Raw genomic sequence first — 14422 nt, 5'->3', positions numbered from 1 at the left:
ATGCTTCAGTTTCTAGATATTATATTAAACCTATATTTTCGATTGCCAACCTACTTTGCAGCATTTTCATTTTCCCCATTAGTAACATTCCCAGTGGACTGTACCTTCTTTACACAGACTTATATCAACCACTTACCAGACAGTAAATAGCAGTAAATAGCCTAGCAGTATATTTTAGTATTGTCAATGAAATCTGGAATGCATATACAGACACATGGGCAGAATATGTTTCAAGCATATAGTTAATCTGGCATGATCCGATTCCAGGACCTCATAGCTGTAGGGCAACAGGGATGCTACCATTTCCAGTAAAATATGTCTTCTCACAGAACCCCTTTTCTTCTTTTACAGAAGGGCTACCGGAAAGAGGATTTCCTTAGCTAATGATGAGATGGCCACTTATGCCGTTGTCCACACCTTACAGAAGATCATCAATAAAGCACTGACAGATGGACTACTTCCCTAACCCCTTCTACTCTCCTGTGTACACCTGAGCACTCTAGACACGGCACAGCCGAGTCTGAAAGGGGACCCTTTATGTAGCTAGGTAGATTATCAAATAGATTTATGCATATGTGCGATTTGTATTTTGTAAGAAAATAGGAAAAGAAGAAAAATAAATTCTAATTAGCCTATAAGATTGTATGTAAAACAGAAACTGGGTGAACGTGCGTGTCTGGGTTTGTAGATCTAATGCAAATACTTGTACTATAACAGAAGCGATAACCTGTGCCTTTCTACCTATTGTTAGACCTTAATCCCATGAAAGCTGTATTGGCCATTCTCGGCAGTAATGATTCTTTAACCCTTAGGTATGCTGCTTGGAAATAGTGTGTGTCTGGTATATTTACAGTAGTTTATTTGAGCCCTTTGACAAAAAGATGTCACTTTTTACTAAAGAATTATGCAATGTTTAAGGGCCAAACCGTATTCCAATTATGTAGAGAATTTTATAAAAATATTGTTAGGGTGGTAGGTCCCCAGTGTGAATGCATATCTACTGTATGTGTACATTGCTATGTATAGATTGGTCAACCACTGATGAATGTTTAGCATAACATCCCCGTGTCTCTATATTGTGTTTTTTTTTAATAGAAAAGACAAATGTTTCTAATAGCTTTAAGCCGCCATATCGTCCTCTTGGAAAGCACTACATGCCTTTGTTCACTTATCACTTAAGAAGTGCTCTAATAGGTTCCATTTATTGTACCGATCAGGCTGTACAAGGTCACATTTAACCTTTATATTATGATATGATGCAAAGAGTAAAAAAACGAATATGAGTGAGTAATAGAAAATTAATAAAATGTATCTTGAAGACAGTGGTGACCTTTGAAAAGCTTTTTTTCCAGCATCTATATAATACAGAACACAATACTCTTTGCATCACTGCATTTGGCTTACTTAATAAGGCAAAGAGCTGTCAAAAAGCACAATATCCAACAGTAATGAGATAACTGGTTAATGTGGGTTACTAAACTTTTACAAGACATCACCCTAGCACTGCCTTAATAAATAAGCCTGTATACATCCATTATTACTAAATAAGCCTGTATACATTCATTATTACTAAAGAAGGCTGAATACATCCATTAATACTAAATAAGGCTGAATACATCCATTAATACTAAATAGGCCTGGATAAATCCATTATTAGTAAATAAGCCTGTATACATCCATTATTACTAAATAAGCCTGAATACATCCATTATTACTGAATGGGCCTGTATACATCCATTTTTACTGAATGGGCCTGTATACATCCATTTTTACTGAATGGGCCTGTATACATCCATTTTTACTAAATAGGCCGGTATACATCCATTATTACTAAATAAGCCTGTATACATTCATTATTACTAAATAAGCCTGTATACATCCATTAATACTAAATAGGCCTGTATACATCCATTATTACTAAATAAGCCTGTATACATTCATTATTACTAAATAGGCCTGTATACATCCATTACTATGCAGATTTGATTCTCAGGGCAGCATTCCTGTTTGTGCGCTTTAACTGACTTGCTCAATGTGCCTTAGCCCTTCCTGGGCTCTTGTAAAATATAGCACAGTGTTTCGGTGCTTAATAAAAACAAATTCAATTCAGAAGTTGGTGTTGTGTTCTTTTTCTGGAGTGAAATGGTTAACTGTGGGAACCGTATATTGGAGCAGTCCCTTGCATTCCAGGGCGGAGGTGGAATCTCCATATAGACGGAATGGCTTTGCTGGGACATGTTCTACACTGGGATCCCCAGGGGTGAAGACTGCGACTGTAACACGTGACTGTCGATGTGTTACATAAAGACAAAGTGCAATAATTTTTATTTTTATTTGATTTCTTGCCCATTTTCTGCCATACTACACCAAGAAAAACATTAGCTGGAAATGAAAACAAGTACAGCAAACTCTTAGATAAACATATAGAAAATAATTAGTAGTAGTAGTAGTAGTAGTATTACTAGTAGTATACACTATGCTAAATACACCTACAAAGTGGAAACATATATGTAAATCTAGAGGAAAATGACTGACTTTTTTTATGTGGTTTTAACATTTTATTTAAAAAATGTTTGTAATAAAAGAGTGTACATATTAACTGATACAGATTATATTGTGGTACCTTGAAAATGTCACTTTTTCTTTTTGGATTTTTTTCTAATTTGTTTATCCACCAGACTGTTGTCATTCATTGCATGCAGTCAGATTGTCCCTGTATCTGTAATTCATGGATAACATAACACAGAACTTGGCAGCTTTAGATTTGTTACTTCATTAATCTGCACTCCAGGATACAGCAAAATGTAAATTGAAAGCTTAGCTTCAGCCAATGCAATCCTTTCTTAGGTAACAAAATTCGCATACAAATACATCAAGTTCAACTCCAATTAACACTTTGCTCTTGGTTTCATTAGAGATTCCACATTAGTTTCAGGCTTGGTAGGAAGAAGGGGAATCTCTGCAATGAAAACCTGACTGATTCCAACCTAGAGGTTACCAAAAGGTTTTAAACTATGGCCAGTTTACTGTCTTTTGGTGGCCAGATTGTGGTCAAAAGGAATACAAATAAAAGCTATTTGTGAGATTAGTCCTAGCTAATAAATGTCCTAGGATCAGTGACCAGAATGGTGCTTGTGGTGAATGGAGGAATGTAGCTCCATCACTGGTAATCAGTAGGGAGAATCCCTATCGTTGGCGGTCAGAATAAAGTGTCTACTTATCAGTGGTCAATAAAATAATGTAGCTCAATCACTGCCAGTCAATGAGGGAGGTGTATAATATTTAGTGGGAACAATGTAGCACCATCACTGGTAGTACAATATTGCTGGTGGTCAGTGGCAGAAATACAGCCCTATCATTGGAAGTCAATGGGAAGAAAGCTGCCTCATCACTTGTAGTCATTGTAGGAATGTAAACCCATCATTGGTGGTCAGTAGGAACAATGTAGCATAATCAGTGGGAGGAATACATCTCCAACAATGGTAATAAGTGGGAGATATCTAGCACTGTCATTGGCAATATAAAAAGACTTTAGTTAATTATTACTGGTGGTCAATGGCAGGAATGCGTCATCATTGGTGGTCAGTGCCACATATCTTGTAGGCTCTAATGGACCGTTCCTCATGGTGAGATAACAGTACTATACAGACTCCATAGAGATCACGTATCCTGATAGAGCCTGGCATAATATGCAAAGGTGCTTATACACTTTATAGTACAGCACTCAGCAACTGTGATTTTTCATTGAATGATATTGTGCTTTTCTTTGCAATAAAAGTGCATGCAGGGCCTTCTCATTAAAGGGGACAGTTTCCAGAAACCAACTGGTTCTCGGGTAACTGGTTGAGCACCACAGCTCTAACCCCTTATTGCTCTGGTACCAGCAAATGGATTACACTGTGTCAGTTTTATGATTTAAACACTTCTGCTTCACTGTATAGAGAGACTTAAAACAACTTTATGTCTGTGTTTAGTTTTGCATTTCCCATACTACATTTTCAACTTCAGGCTTGTTATAAGATAATAACTCTAAATCATCTCATTGCTGGATTAGGGTCCAGTGATCTGGCGAGATTACTAAATGAGGTGCTCTACATGTACTCCTAGATCAATGTAGCAGTCATTAATCCATTGATACAAAAAGTATAGTAGTAAGTTTTTTTTGTTTTTTTTTATTATTTTTTCTTACAGATTTTTTTTCTGTAAGACTTAAATATTTTCTTAAATATTAAATACTTGATACCCTGTTATTTTATGTCCAGATCTTGTAATCATTCCTGAAGAAGCAGCCCAGTTCTACGAAACTCTTTTTAGTGGACTGCCCTCACCTGGGTCATCTATAGAGGTCTTTATGGAAATCCATGTATTATGTAACAAAGTTTTTATTATTTATGTATGAAGAGATATTTTTAATGTGTTGACATAAAATTTGTAAATTTTAATACACTAAAAAAACTTTTCTTATAATTCCTTTAAAAGTCCTACTTTTGTGAACCAGACTCTTCCTGCATTCTTTGGATATTGTTAAGGACATGGAATGTCTTTTCTATCTCTATCTTTTAGGATCTCCTATTTTATTTAGACATTACACACACATGTAGTGTGGTCAAAAAGTACAGGACTGGCTGAAAAGCATTGCTTATTTCTATTTAAATAAAATGCTGCATTCTCCTAAAATAGTCAATTCTAAGAATAAAGTATATCATGTCTATCTCAATGTTTTTAAAGCTTAGTGTGTAGTAGGGATGGTTAAAGCTTAAAGCTGTTTTTGTTATTTTTCTGCAGTCTCTGCCTTACTTGGGTATAGGTATCATCTTTTGGGTTTCTGAGCTGCATTATAAGTGAATGGTAATTGCTGATAGGACAATACGTAAAATTTTCTTCCAATTTTTTCTTTAATGGGTCTCATTACGTTTGAGCCTTGCTTGTTATATAGATTTACATAATCAAACATTCCAAATGCTGACAATCCGCTTCTGAAATCCTGCTTGGAATGTCGCCATGAAATACTATACTCAGACTATTACTCATTTACTAATCAGTTACTCATTATATGTCAGGTACAAGTATTGATTTTTCCTCCAGCAATACTTTTTTTTGCTGGTTATTCTTTTTCCACAGTTTACCCCACATTTCTCTAATGTGTGTTTATTAACATCATAAATTCGTATAATTGTAGTGCTAGGAGACCTAAAGCTGCTTACACACGTGCAATTATTGTTGTTGGAAAGGATCTTTCACGATCCTTCCATCGACAAAAGACTGCACGATGCATGAACGGTGCTGTACATACAGCACTGTTCTGCTCTATGTAGAGGGGAGGGGGAGAATGACGGAGTGGCACCCTGCCGCCTGCTCTCTCCCTTCTCTTGCATTAGGATCATTCGTTGACCATCATCCGTGAATCTGCCAGATTCTCGTCCGATATCGGCCCTGAGCCGATTATTGGGTGTGAACCATTGGAGGTGTGTATGTAGCTTAAGTTACAGTAACATACAGAAGCTCACCCAGATATATGACAAACATCCTGGGGCTAATGGACAGACTACAGGTGGTAAGTCATCGGCTGGGTGTCTAGTCTACAGGTTTCCAGACTTTGTATCACCAAGATCTCCCATTCCTGCCATTCACCCATATTGTATGATGCATAACAAAGTAATTCGTTGTTACCAACATATGGGATAATAAATTGAAATACAATTCAACCCAGCCAGATAAGGTAAGTAACTTGCTGAATAAGGTAATCAACTTTGTGACAGGTTTGGCAGTGGTTACTGCTTCACTGGACAAATACCTTAAAAAAAATACATGACATCTTCTTTGTTGTATGGGCTAGGAAATAATTCTACAAATACAAATAAATAAAAGAAATCATCTCCAAGCAAGCTATGCAGAGGATAAATGTGGATAATAGAAAAATATTAGACACGCTTACAAAATGAGTGAAGGCTGCAGCATACTCGAGATATTGCCCCTAACGCTGAACTACCACTTTTTGAATTTTAGATCAGACAGGGCTTTATTACAGGGAGGAACAGCCTGTGCCCCTTCTGCAAAAAGCAATCTTACTTTTCTATGCATCAAGGCGGAAAGAGAAGAAGGAAGAAGATGGCAGCTTCTGCAACAGAACAAGAAAAGACAAGTATAGCGGGTTTAGTTCTGCTTTAATAGCGGTCTCCCTATTTTATAGCTATCCATGTCAGCTTAGAAAAAACAACAGAAATACCTTTAGATATTCCAAATGAAGAATGGAAAAATAAAAACCACCTATGTGTGATAGCGATAAAAATCTTCATGACTACAAATGTCTATAAAAAGTCTAGCTACCATCTGATTGTCGTATGTTATGTCGTATAAATGTTACATTCATTTTTGTATTAAATGAACATGGCCGGGGGTGTTTAGATTACCCCCCCCCCAGATTGATGACCTGAATTGCCTTGCCAATCCCAAACACCCCCTTATCTAAATATTACAATCGGCAAACATTTGGAAAAAATGCTTTGGTTGACACAGATGTTTATAGTATAATTTGCCATAAAAATAATATTTTTGGTGCCCAGCCACACTACGTTAAGATGGGTGCCGACATCAACTATCGACAGACCAGCCCTGACCTCCCCAAATGTTATTACTATTTCCTGCAGAAAATTAGAGGACAACACACCAAAGATGGGTCCCCTTCACCACTCTCCTCCAACAAGACCACTGCCCACCTCAACAACCCCAACAACTAACATCCCTCCAAAAAAAGGGGGATGGGAGTGTAGGAAGCTTTCTCAGCCAAACTTCCAATAAGTTCTTTTCCATTCCTGCACTTTATACCTATTCTTAACCTCACCCAACTCCCCCATTTTTTTCAATCAATTCCCTGACCATTCCACTGCCTTAACTGCCCAAATATGACCAACATATATTTATCTTCCACCATTCCTATGGTCAGTGAGAAAGTATGTACTGTATAGTGTGGGTGCCTTGATCTGTTTAATAGATATTTGGATCAATTTGAAAAAAAAAAATCTAAATATGTGTGATACGTTGAACGAAGAAATCCCTACATGCAATTTGAAAGCAAATCAAAAAGCAATATGGCTGGCTGAAGGAACATTTTTTTATATGTGATTTAGGCGCTAATAAATGCAAGTGTTCACTACTAAAGAAAGGAAAGGACAGAAAAGCATTAACATGGTTAAAACCTAAACTTGTAAACAATCATGAGAGGCAAGCCCTTTATTACAGAAAAGACAAGCAATATATTTTCTGCAATAAAACTGACATATCTGCCTATGGCAAGCTTTTCTAGAATGTGCAATACTATGTGCAAGTAGTGCAAGAACAGTTCATATACATTCCCAGCATAGCTCATTGTTGTATTAAGCGAATTCTTATGAGCCATGTCATTCCGTCCGCGGCCAATCAAAATGATCCTGATCCTGGAAAAAGAACAGGTCGCTGTGGGAGTGAATGGAGGTGAGTTTAATTTAGTATTAAGGTCACATGACTTAGTCATGTCTTCAAAGAGGGACACTAGCATAGTATATTATATTTGGGTAACCCTACACAGCCCATGAATCACATGGATTGTGCCAAATAAAGCACAAGAATATATTAGTAATCACATTGGATTTTTTTCTGCAATTTTGCTTTTTTATCATTATTTAAAATTTACCAGTGCAATATTTTCAAGGAAGAGTATAAAAGCTTGTAAAGTGAAAAAAGTGTTGGCAGATTAGTAAGTGTATTTATGCAGAGATAAATAGGTATATTTAAGGGGGATGAATAACATGGATTTCATTCTAAAGTTAGTTGGAGGCTTTGGTTATTGTTCCTGAAGAAAGGACAAATATGGCCAATACTGCAGACAGGAAAGAGTAACATGAGAACACCTATCCTACAGTTGTAAAATGTGAAGTTTGTATTGTATTGTTCCTGAAAATCTGCACAAAGGTAAAGTTTACAACTTTATTCCATATTAATGTCCTAAAGTGCCATCTTGTGGTCATATTGAGTATTACAGCTTGCTATAACTAGAACACTCTTACTAGTCAAACCAATATAAAAGGTCGAATAAGCAATTTATACTAATGCTTCAATCTTGTTCTGGAAGTCAGGTCACATCTATACTTAATTATGTTTATCAAGTTGTATTTATCCCCTGAATGCAATGTTTAACATGTTTGTACATAAGGTTACAATTTGTTTAGGCCAACTGTAACTAAAGGGATTCTTTTCACTGCTTTGAATGTGTTCTCTGATAAAGTCATGGACTTAGTGCACACTACATGAATATATAATGTTTTTTTTGCTTGTATTTATATAGTGCCAACGCTTTAGAAAGTCCATTGTCATATCACTAATCTAATGTCCCTATCATAGTCATATGTTATTAACATAATCTAAGGCCCTTTTTTAAGGCAAAATCATTGACCCTAACTTTATGTTTTTGGGAGGTAACTGGAGTAGCAGGAGGAAACCCATGCTAACACAGGGAGGACATACAAACCCCTTGGAGATAAAGTCCTGGCCAAGATTTGAACCGGGGAACCTGGGGATGCAAAGGAAAGAGTGCTTACCACTGAGCCACCGTGCTGCCCAATAATACCTATTTATAGGAACAAAATGCACAAAACGATTTCTATATCTGTCCATCCAGTCCTAATATGTACACAGGGCTGTCTGGCAGGAGAGAAGCCAACCTGGTTTTGTCTTTGCTACAGTTCAGTAACAGTCACAGGTCTTGTCCATTCCCAGCCTATGACTTGTGAGCCTATATTTGTTTTCTCCTGTAGAAATGCTTCTTTGCTGCTTTTCTCTTTCCTAGCCCAATAACTGAAAATCTTATTGCAAGCCAAAATCAGGTACTTGCTTGGGGCCCAGTTCACAGATCAGCTTGGAGTTCAGTGTTAACTTATTTTCTCCAAGTATTTATTAGACATAAGTACCACTTTCTTCTAAGTGAGATGTTTCCATTCACATATACACACCGATCAACCAGAACATCAAAGCAAATAATGGAAGCTGAACAGACTGGTTAGATGATGCATTAAGCATCAGCATTAAAACATTCTTGTCACTGTAAAAGTGGCCTAAAAGAATAACAGGAGCCACCTTAGTTTTGTATATGTTTCATACTTTTTATAGTAAAGGTGCAGCATATATTATGTGTACACATATACAACTCGTTAAAGTGGAACACATTCCAAACTGATGTGTATTGATGTCCCATGTGCTTCAGTTCCAGTGATTGCAATGGCACAGCAGGCGTGGATAAATCACAAGGATATACCACATTATGTTTACATATGCCAAAAATAATATGCTCACTTGGGAAAATATAATCAACTCACCATACTGGCAATACACACAAGCCTTATTAATACTAAGTAGTGATAGAAATCATTATTATCAATATGCACCTGAAAGACATCAATATGACATACTTTTGTGCTTTGAGGTGCCACAATTTAGGATGAAAGAATGGGGACCCCAAAACTCAGCAGCGCCAGGAAAGTAATGCTCTAAGTTTTTGAGGGTTGCCAGTTTTTACAGTTATTATGGCCAGTTATTGTTGTCCTCTTATTCAGCACATTTAGGCCAACACCCTCATAGAGACTAACATTTGTTGCACCAATAATTATTGTTAAAATATATTATTTTATTTACACCATTTTAAAGAAAATAATTACATACAGAAATATGGATATTGTATAAATTTTATTAAATTATGGGCTCTTTGATTAGTCTCCTGTCAATTCATCTGGAATTCGCTGACAGGTGTTTAAATTTCTACAATTTTAGTATCAGTGCCTATTAAAACAATATCTCATTCTGCCATCTATTTGCTTATTGTCACATTGGAAATGCTATATGTGTAAAGCAATTTTATGAATGAATATAGAGAGAACTGACAGTGGAATAAATTATAAATACACCCCTATGAGTTGTCATTGTAATCAGTCTTAGATCAAACAATGCACTTCCATGGCTTAAGCAATGTTGCCAATGATACAAATCAATTTATAAAGCCTGACCCACAATTTACCACTTTTGGACACATCCACCACTATAGGAAGTTTGAGAAGGAGATTTGGTGGAGTTGAGTGAGGATTGTACTAAGGAGAGGTAATCGAGAAGGATGACATTTCAGAAGGAAGGATACGAAGTGATGAAACTGAAGGCAGCAAAACTCTTCTTGCCTCTTCTTGGGAGCATCGTTAGCAGTTTTGAAATATTGGAAAGACAACCACCATTGGAAAGTGGCCTTAGGAATCAAAGCTCGGGGGAAAAAGAGGACAATTGAGAATATTCAGAAGGGTAAATGGGCAGAAATGAAGCCTCCAGAGAACCTAACAGCATCCCAAACCTTCAGAAAGTGGATTAGAGTAGGACTAAGGCCGAATTGGCAGGATGCAGTCAGATCATGGAAGAAATAGCTTTAGGTACACAAAAATGTAGGTGCAAGTGATGTCTTCCACTTTATTAAACATCATTATTAAACAGGATTTATATAGCGCCAACATATTACGCAGCGCTGTACATTAAATAGGGATTGCAAATGACAGACTAATACAGACAGTGATACAGGAGGAGAGGACCCTGCCCCGAAGAGCTTACAATCTAGTAGGTGGGGAATTTACACACAATAGGATGTGAGATATGTAGTGGTGGGAAGTAGTGATGGTTTCAATTGACAGAAGAAGACGGGTAGGCAAGTTTGAAATAATGGGTTTTGAGCGCTCTTTTAAATGAGCAGAAAGTAGGAGCAAGCCGAATAGGACGAGGAAAACCATTCCAGAGAGTTGGAGCAGCTGTAGAGAAGTCTTGTAACCATGCGTGTGATGAGGTTATGAGTGAGGAAGTCATTAGTAGATCATTGGAGGAGCGGAGAGAGCGGCAGGAGGAGTATTTTTTAACCATGTCAGAAATGTAAGTGGAACAATAACTGTGGAGGGATTTGAAGGCAAAGCACAGGAGCTTAAATTTGATTCTAAGGTGGCTATAACACCACTTTAAATGTCATTATGAAAACATATCAACATTACCAGGTAAAAAAACTCGACTTAAATGTGCTGCCTTGTTACACATAACTGTCCACTTCCCTTTCTCTGAACCCTGATTTCTCTGGAACAGGGAGGTGTAGGAAACCTAACACAGCCCCCTCCTTCCTGCTGTGCCCCTTCTTCTTCCTTTCCATTCCTAACACTGTATGGTAAATTTGTTCTTGAACAACAAGTTCCAATGTTCCATATTATATTGAAAATACTGTAAGACTTCAGTGCTAAGCATATCTACAGTTCACTTACTTGCAGGGTTCTACAACCCCAATGCAGTGCAGAACCTCAGTGCAGAACCCTCACTTGGTGCAGACCACCATCAGTGCCGATACCCTTCAGATCAGATCAGCCCAAGTGGCAGACCACTAGCCAAGTTGACTTGGTAGACATTCTTTTTTAACAAATATTTACCCCAAATTTGATTGTATTCACCCAAAATTTGATTCAAAATTTAGGTCAATTGCACTAGAGTTTCCCTCAGTGACCGATACACCTCCCCCAGTGCCATCTTTTAATTAGTGACAGAAGCCTTCCGGTGCAGACTCCCCATCAATACCCTTCCTAATGCAAGATTCACCTCCTCTAGGCAGGCTTACACTCAGTGACAGACCCTCAAGTGCAAGATGACACCCCTCAAGCGCATATGCCCCTTTCAGTGACAGACCCCATTTCTGCAGTGGAGAGCCCCCAAAGTGCTGATGCTCCACCTGATTAGTGAAAGGACCCTCTTAAATAGACTTCCCTTCCCAGTGTAGACTCTTACTCAGTGATAAACACCCCAATGCAGACCCCTCCCCGCTCGGAGCAGATCCCCCACTTAGTGCAGACTACTGTCAGTGCAGACACCCATAGATCCCCTTTCAGTCACAGATTCCAGTCCCCAGTGACAAACTCCTCCCCAGGGGGAATTCATAGAGATTACAAATATTTACCTAAAATGTGATTCAACTTTTTGGTTAATTGCACTAAAAGTGCTAATTAATATGTTTAATTAACCCTTTTAGGTCATACTACAGTGGATTTTGTGAAAAAATAATATTCATGAATGGGCAGGAAGAGCCTTTTTTAATTGTAGGCTATTGCCAGCTGCCAGCTTTTTATGGTAATTGCAAAATTGTTATTCTGTTTTTTTTCTTTGTAATGGTTTGCCGATATTTTGGTAGCAAGCTTGTCATTTGGGTTCCTGGAATAAAAAGTTGAGGAACTCTATGGAAAGCCTTATGCAGAAGGTTAATCCAGAATCTTTGGTGTTAACATGAAGTCACACCTATTTAACATCTCTGTGTTTGTATGTAAGTGAATTGGATTTGAACACTGGCATCTCTCCATTCCTATTGCATAGTGCAGATCAGGGCCAGACCAGAGACTAAATCACTCATCCAACTACCGGTATGTCTCTTTGTTCAATAATGTCCATTAACCTCCCTAGCGGTACATTTCTGTCTGGATTTATGTGTCTAAAAGCGTACATGGTTTTACATGAAAATTTATTTTACAGTATAATATAATAGTATGAATACTGCTTTTACACATATAAATCCAATGTATTGTGTTCATGACTGCTGCAAGACATAGCTCGGTCAACTCGCCCCAAACTAAATCCATTTAATCTTTAAACTTCAATAACAACAATATATAAATTAATAATTATAACTATATATATATATATATATGAATATATATACATAACCACTACAAACATGTAAATTATTTTACCTGAACAAATAAAATATATATATAACAAATATAACCAACATAAACAACAACAAATAACCTTGCAGTAAAACTCAGAATTATCATTTCCTAGTTGCAGGTCCTCTGAGGGTCCACCACTTCTAAAACCTTGGGGTCTGCACCTTATCAACTAATTGTTCCCAGCCGCCCATACACCCAGCTCGGGAACGCCATGACCCTTACTCGTGCAGACCCCCACCAACCAATTTACGACACCGGGAACTCCATACCTTAGATGGGTCCCCCCAACATAAATATCAACAAAAACAACACACTCCCCCTGAGGACCTCAACCGCCACCACACCCTATACCTTCATATCGCCCGAAACCAAAAACAAAAAATGGGGAGGGAGGGTGGGAAAGCTACGCCCACATTAACTGTGAGTATATGCTGAATGGTCGGCCCCCACACATTTTCACCTCCCCAAATCTGGCAAAAAGTTTGGATATCCCTGATCTAAGTGGTTCTTAGTGATCTCCTTGAGTGATCCAGCAAACTTGAAATGGAATTCCTAAAAATCATTTGCTATCAGTTGAAATGTTTTCAGTCCTGGACCATATATAAGTTTGTTGGATCACCCAGGTTTTCCCATGAAAGTCTATCTTTTCCAGTCTTGGAGAGCTTTATCAAACAGGCCCATTGAGTTTGAAAGTGTTATTGTTTTTCCATACCATTTTTCCATACCATATCAGTCAAATATTGGGTTGTGCTAGTGGTCTCTGTTTTCCTTGTTTTCGATTTGCAAATAACTAACAAGTAATCATACTGCATTGTAGTGGAAGGATCTGGAGGTACAATATTTTCAAGCAATTGAACAAGCCCCCACCAGGTGCCCTGCTGCAAGCATGACCAACTCATTACACCCTGGCACTCAGACCTCTCTGCAATAGTCATTATTAATTTTTTTCCATGGGCATCCCCTGTGGGCATCTCACTCCCCAAATGGTTTGCTCGTAAACAGCTTAAATTCCTTGTACCATTTTTGTGAGGAACACTTTTCATATGTCTTGGTTGTCTAAAAAAAGGGTGTACTCACCTCTTTGCTTCCTCATTTTGTGCCCATATTTTATAACATGTACCAATTTTACTGAACAAGACTTTAGACTAGGTACACACCTGCAATAATTATCGTTTGAAAACCAACGATCGACGATTATTTCCAATTATTTTGATTGATCGTGATCTGCACAATTCTGTACATGCTGTAACGATATGATTGTTCAATTATAATCCACCAATAATGTACGCACTAGATACAATCGTTTGAACGATGCAGGAAGTGACATGTGCAGGAGAAAGTGTATCACAGAACCATCCATGATCACTGAAAGACCGTACACACAATAGATTATGAACGATCATCGCCCAATCAGATCCGCAGGGACGGACGTTCGTTTCCAGTAAGATTACTTGTTTGTCGGCTTTGTTGATCAGTCATTGTGCACTTTTTTTGTTAACAATTATCGAACGATCTGTTGTGGATCGTTTCCAATGACTAATATGGCACGTGTGTACGCAGCCTTAGGGAAACGAGTCAAGGTCATTCCACCACCCTGTTGTACAATTACAAGATATCTATTTGGAATCTTATGTTTGTTCTTGTTTACAATCTTGCATTTAGATTGCCATATT

General features: G+C 37.7%; 2 protein-coding genes across 4 annotated transcripts in view; both read left to right on the top strand.

Moving 5' to 3' along the window:
• PKP3 (plakophilin 3) overlaps positions 1-2112 on the top strand; it is a 63973-nt gene extending 61861 nt beyond the window's left edge. For all 3 annotated transcript variants that reach the window (XM_072421743.1, XM_072421742.1, XM_072421741.1), the window contains one exon: positions 352-2112. In XM_072421743.1, the coding sequence (XP_072277844.1) occupies positions 352-384 (33 nt within the window). In that variant the 3' untranslated portion in view covers positions 385-2112. The remainder of the gene's footprint in view (positions 1-351) is intronic.
• MRPL23 (mitochondrial ribosomal protein L23) overlaps positions 1-14422 on the top strand; it is a 706510-nt gene that overhangs the window by 519333 nt on the left and 172755 nt on the right. The gene's annotated exons all lie outside the window — the stretch shown is intronic.

Source organism: Pyxicephalus adspersus, chromosome 9 (genome assembly GCF_032062135.1).
Source record: "Pyxicephalus adspersus chromosome 9, UCB_Pads_2.0, whole genome shotgun sequence".
In the NCBI taxonomy this organism is placed as follows: domain Eukaryota; kingdom Metazoa; phylum Chordata; class Amphibia; order Anura; family Pyxicephalidae; genus Pyxicephalus; species Pyxicephalus adspersus.
The sequence above is the reverse complement of the archived record's forward strand: the minus strand, read 5'-3'. Positions and strand labels throughout refer to the sequence as shown.